Consider the following 6,377-nt stretch of genomic DNA (forward strand, 5'->3'; position numbering starts at 1 on the left):
AAAGAGGTTAGATGGCATCCGGTCGACGCGTTTCGACATACAATTTATGTCTTCATCAGGACTTATACTATCAAAATTCTAAAGTAGTATTTTTATCCTTGGACACTGCTATGATTCTTATCTACTGAGACTATGATGTATTTATATGGTAGGGTTATTTTGGTCCAGGGCGTAGTCACCTCCCCTTTTATAAATTTTGATATGCCTTTCCTCTGGGGTCTAATTAGTCGGTTCAGCAACACCATAGAACAATAATATATAAAAAGAATCCTAAATCAAATGAGACGCCTGCTGATAGTTATAGTCCTTTCTCTTTTCTTTTGATGAATTCACAATACAAAGCGTGCGCAGGGTGGGCGTTAATATGCCGCAGCCGTTCAATAAAAGGGCTCCTTAATATAACGGGGCACTTTAAGCAAATGACGTCGTGTTCGCCTCGTGGTCGGGTGTGCAAAAACTCAAAACCGGCGTCTTGATATCGACTGTATGTCCGGCGGAATTTAAAAGCCAAACGCACGTTACTCCGTGAGCGCTATGAGCTAACAGCTGCATCCGGATACTCTGCCAACGGGTCAGGTTTTCAAAAAAGAGCGACTTTTTGAAAACCTGACCCGTTGGCAGAGTATCCGGATGCAGCTGTTAGCTCATAGCGCTCACGGAGTAACGTGCGTTTGGCTTTTAAATTCCGCCGGACATACAGTCGATATCAAGACGCCGGTTTTGAGTTTTTGCACACCCGACCACGAGGCGAACACGACGTCATTTGCTTAAAGTGCTTAAAGTGCCCCGTTATATTAAGGAGCCCTTTTATTGAACGGCTGCGGCATATTAACGCCCACCCTGCGCACGCTTTGTATTGTGAATTCATCAAAAGAAAAGAGAAAGGACTATAACTATCAGCAGGCGTCTCTTTTGATTTAGGATTCTTTTTATATATTATTGTTCTATGGTGTTGCTGAACCGACTAATTAGACCCCAGAGGAAAGGCATATCAAAATTTATAAAAGGGGACGTGACTACGCCCTGGACCAAAATAACCCTACCATATAAATACATCATAGTCTCAGTAGATAAGAATCATAGCAGTGTCCAAGGATAAAAATACTACTTTAGAATTTTGATGGTATAAGTCCTGATGAAGACATAAATTGTATGTCGAAACGCGTTGACCGGATGCCATCTAACCTCTTTTTAAATCTTCATTTGTGAACACATATGTATCATTATATGGTTATTTTTATCAATTTTGAGCAATGTACTGAATTTTAATGTTTCTTTTTAATCAAATTAAAAAAATGTATTTTTTCTAAACTGAACTAGTTTGTTTGTTTAATCTATTGTGTAAATTTTCGTATTGTATGCCTGGGAGTGTTATTTTTCATACATAGACTACTGTAACAGCCTCTATGCAAGGACCAATAAGTCAGTCTTGCATAGGCTACAAATGGTCCAGCATGCGGCTGCACGATTAGTACTGAGGGGGCCAAGGAAGTCATCTACATCAGCGGCTCTAAATACACTTCATTGACAGTCAATTCACAAACGCGTTCTTTATAAGGTCCTTCTCATCACTTTCAGGGCCTTCCACTCCGTGGGCTCTCAATATCTTCACTCACACTTCAAGCGATACGTCCATCCGAACTCTAAGATCATCAAAGGCCAATCTGCTAAAAATACCTGCCTTCAGACTGGCAACGAAGGGAGGAAAGTCACTTACAGTGTTGGGCTCAAAGGCATGGAACAAACTTCCTCCACAGTTTCGCCAGATTACCTCCGAGTCCCATTTCAGGAAAGCCCTAAAAAATTGGATTTTCACTGCATCTGACTCTCTTTGCAAAACTCTGATCTAAGTTCCCTCTCTGACTATTAGCAGTTTAACCAGGTTTCTGAATTTCCATCTCTGGTTTCTGTTTTAGCGCAATGATGCTCCTTGGAGTGACAGTTTTGTGCTCTGCAAATGGACCATTACATTACATTAAGGGGCACTACGTAAGTTCTAAGGACTCCAAAGGATTCTTTTCTCTAATTGTTAGCAGATGCCACCTTCATATTATTGATAAGCTCTGTCTGTAATACACTCAGTCGACAACAGATATTGGACCAGCTGTATCAACGTTTTTTGCGATTGCAAAGGGGCCAATTCGCAGAATCGGCCCGTTTGCGAAAGCAAAAATGCGTTTTCCAATGTATCATACAATTTGAATTCACAATATGGGTAACCTCAATTATCTGCGATTACCTAAATTGCTAATGCAGTTAGGGAATCGCAATTCGCAATACCCTAAATGCAATTCATGTAGCTATCGCAAATTGCCATTTTGCATTAAGGAATCTCAAATTATCACCAACATCTAGTTGGTGGTAATTTGCAAATTCATGAAAAAAATAACTTTTTTGCATTTTCTATGTGCCATGTGGCACACATACATGCCCTTAGGGCATGCATGTGAGCCATATGTGCACACATGCATATTTCAGGGGTGCATCAGGGTGGACTTTTGGCCCCCTTGCACCCTTGAAATTGCGTGCGCAATTTGCGAGGACACTCCATGGAGTAGCCATGTGGTTTACAAATGCCCAGTAACATGAACATTAACTATACCCACAAATTGAGCATGCAATTCCCAATCACTCCCATGGGCCTCAAGGGGCCCGATTCACAGAACTAACTTAAGACAAAATCCTAAACTTACTACTTTTGGTATTCACAGAAGTTAGGATTTTGTCTTAAGTTTGTCTTAAGACAGACTTAAGACAAAATCCTAACTTAAGTCTGTCTTAAGTCTGTCTTAAGACAAACTTAAGATAAAATCCTAACTTCTGTGAATACCAAAAGTAGTAAGTTTAGGATTTTGTCTTAAGTTAGTTCTGTGAATCGGCCCCATGGCCCATAGAAATGAATGGGAAGCCATTCCTTATTTGCAACTCCAATTTGTGAGTCGCAATTTAGGAATGCATAGGAATCGCTAAATATTTGCTTCAATCAGTAGCTGGAAACTGTGTTGGGGCTTTGAGAATGTTGCGAAACTTTCTCCCCCTGCTCCCAGTCTCGCACAGAAAGATGGTTGTCCAGGCTTTGGTGGTCTCAAGACTGGATTATGTCAACTCTCTTTACTTGGGCCTCCCGTCGTACCTGGTGAGCCGCCTACAGGTGATTCAGAACGCGGCAGCCAGAGCCATTTTTTTGGCAGGCCCTAGGACACATACGACCCATCTGCTGTCCTCCTTACACTAGCTTCCGGTTCTGAAATGAATCCTTTTTAAACCATTGGTTCTGGTTTTCAAAGCCTTTCATAAGATAGGGGCCCCCTACCTCAGTGAAAGACCTCCTCATGTTTAGGAGGAAACTAAAGACCTGGCTCTTCCAACTGTAGGTTTCGGCCAGCTCTCCGCACGGAGGTATTTCTTTCTGTTAGCTGTTATGTGGTCTTTTTGTTTCAGCGCCGGTACACTCCTTGGATTAGCCGTGCTCTTTATCAGTGCCACATAACATAACATAACAAACCTACATACCTTGCATTTTGTGAGTCTATATTAGCAAATCGGTAAAAATTCGCTATTATAGACTCGCAAAATCTAATTTTGATACATCTGGCCCATTGTCCCTAAATAAAAGGCCATCCATGTCAATAGCAGATGCGTGGGCACTCTAGCCTTGCCATAGATTTTTCATCAGGAGGTTCTCTCCTTCTGAAGAGTCAAGTCATTGTTCCTTGACATCTGAACACTGGACAACCCTCTTGCTCAAACTAAAAACTTCACCCTTCTCATGAACATAAAAGTATTCCCAGTGGGTTCAATTTATTCAACAAGGATTTTATCCCCGTCTACAATACTCTTCACAGCCAACATCAAATTTAGTTATCAAGAACACTCTCTGGACTCTTAGTTATATGATAGATGCAACTTCTGGATTCTGCTCACATATCTCACTCACCCATCGCTTTATCAATCATTGTCTTTCTAATAATATCCGCCACAAGGTCCCTTTGTTTAATTTATTATAACATCTGCACACATCTGTTGCTGGTGATTATTAATCAATACATGCAATATACAAATCACCAAAAGGGTTGATTGTATCAATGTCAGTCTGCAATGGCGTCTCCAGTAACATAATCATTTCTGCAGCTTCTTTGCAAGTGACAGTTTGCTGCTGATCCTCCGCAGGGATCCCATCACCTCCTTGTTCCTCAAAGTGTAGATCAATGGGTTTAGCATTGGTGTAAATGCACTATAAAACAGAGCCAGTAGTTTGTCTACCTCCAGGGAATAGCTGGCCTTAGGTCGCAGGTACATGAATGAGGCAGTACCGTAGAAAAGGCTGACAGACGTCAGGTGGGCAGCGCAGGTGGAGAAGGCACGACGTTGACTCTCAACAGAACGCATCTTCAGCACAGTGGAAGCTACACGGACATAGGAAGTGAGGGTGAGTAGAAAAGGGGTGAGCAGAATGACCACACTGATAACAAAGTTTGTAACTTCATTAGCAGATGTATCCACACATGCCAACTCCAGGACAGGTGGGAGGTCGCAGAAGAAGTGGTTGATAATGTTGGGTCCACAAAATGGCAAGGTAAAGATAAATGATGTATTGCCTAAGGAGAACAGTGTACCACTGGCCCAACATCCGGCAGCCAGACCCTGGCACAGTCTCTTGTTCATAATATGATTGTAGTGCAAGGGGTGACATATGGCAGTGTACCTGTCGTACGCCATTACAGCCAAGAGGAAACATTCGGTTGTGCCGAAGAAGCCGAAGAAGTACATTTGAGTGGCACAGCCAATGAACGAGATCCTCTTGTCCGCGGCCAAAAGGTTGGTCAGCATCTTGGGCACTGTGACTGATGAATAGCACATCTCCAGAAATGACAGGTTGCGGAGGAAGAAATACATTGGGGTGTGTAGGCTGGGGTCTACATGCAGGACTAACATCACTGTGGAATTTCCCGTTATAGTGATGAGGTAGACAATTGAGAAGATGATGAACAGTAGGAAGCGGATCTCAGGGGAACCAGTAAAGCCTAACATGATAAATTCTGACACGGAGGTCTGGTTCACAGGCCCCATTGGTCTGGCGTTGGTATTGCTGTTCCACAGGTAGAGATGTTGGAGGAAAAAATCACTCACCAGCAGAAATGTGTGAATGGTGTGGTTCACACTGCTTATGCCAGGATCTCTCAAAATCAGTGTGGAAAGGATGCTACTACAACAAATTCCTCAATTGTATACACACTCCACCTATCAGTCTCCACACTAAGGGCTTCATTTAGCAGCCAACAGTTCAGGTGGCAGCCCGCTGACCACCCAGATTTAGAGTTTACAATCACTTTGCATTTTTGACGATGTTGCTCTTGCCTTCAAAGCTGGTGCTTTTTCAATGAAAAAAGAAAAAGAAATTGGTGTTACCATCCTCCTCTAAATGAGAACCTATATCATGCATAGTGCTAATCAACCCCCAACTTTCATTTCATTGATACATCAGTAGCACAACGTCTACTGTAGCAAAATCAAACTACTGACCAGAATAAAGCCAATCTACCTCCCAAATACTTCAAAATATGAAGTATTTGGCCCTGTTTCAATTAATGTAACTCAGTTCCTCAAGTCCATTCAGCACTGGTGTTCTAACATGGAAATCTCAAGGTGCCAGCGGGTCGTAAATACTGTGAACCAGACTCACAAAACCTAGAATTGTATGCATATGTGTGATGTCATTACTGAGATTACTGATGCCAAAGGCCACTCCTACGACAAAAACCAGGCCATAGAATGTCATGCAGGCAGGTCGCCCCCACACCGCCCCTCGTCACCTGTTGACCGGCTGATTCCTGTGCCCTTTTGCCGCCTCCTGGTCCCTAGGTTTCCCTTGCCCAGCGTGCCAGTTTTCCCCCCACCCACCACCGCTCCCGTCCCAGCCTTCTCGCCGCTGCCTCCCTGCGGCCCCGCCCCCAGCACACCCATTGGCCTCCCCGCTCCCGCCTCCCAGCTGCTCCTCCCTCCCAGGCCTACTGAAATACAGGCCGAGTGACGGCAGCGGGAGCGACCTTTGACCCTGCTTGCAGGCAGGTTGCCCCCACACCGCCACTCGTCGCCTGTTGACCGGCTGATTCCTGTGCCCCTGCTGCCGCCTCCTGGTCCCTGGGCTTCCCTCGCCCTGCGTGCTAGTTTTCTCCCCACCCCAGCCTTCCCACCGCTGCCTCCCTGTGGTCCCGCCCCCCCAGCACACCCATTGGCCTCCCCGCTCCCGCCTCCCAGCTGCTCCTCCCTCCCAAGCCTCCTCATATGCAGGCTGAGAAGCGGCCGCACGCAGCGGGCATGCCGCTGGCGCGCCAAAGGAAAGTGCGTCTGCGCCCGTCTGCGCCTGGACCACGCCC

The 6,377-nt window shown here is 44.8% G+C and overlaps 1 protein-coding gene across 1 annotated transcript; it reads right to left on the minus strand.

Annotated features, from left to right (window-relative positions):
- Positions 1-4,119: 4,119 nt before the first annotated feature.
- On the minus strand, positions 4,120-5,070 carry LOC144783881 (olfactory receptor 10A7-like). The gene has a single exon (XM_078662625.1). The coding sequence runs from the start codon at positions 5,068-5,070 to the stop codon at positions 4,120-4,122; it is 951 nt and encodes a 316-aa protein (XP_078518751.1).
- Positions 5,071-6,377: the final 1,307 nt, after the last annotated feature.

This window comes from Lissotriton helveticus, chromosome 10, assembly GCF_964261635.1.
Source record: "Lissotriton helveticus chromosome 10, aLisHel1.1, whole genome shotgun sequence".
Taxonomy (NCBI): domain Eukaryota; kingdom Metazoa; phylum Chordata; class Amphibia; order Caudata; family Salamandridae; genus Lissotriton; species Lissotriton helveticus.

What these genes read in the sequence shown, in the direction of transcription:
- LOC144783881 (XM_078662625.1), bottom strand. Translation starts at nt 5,070, where the DNA reads ATGGGGCCTGTGAACCAGACCTCCGTGTCAGAATTTATCATGTTAGGC.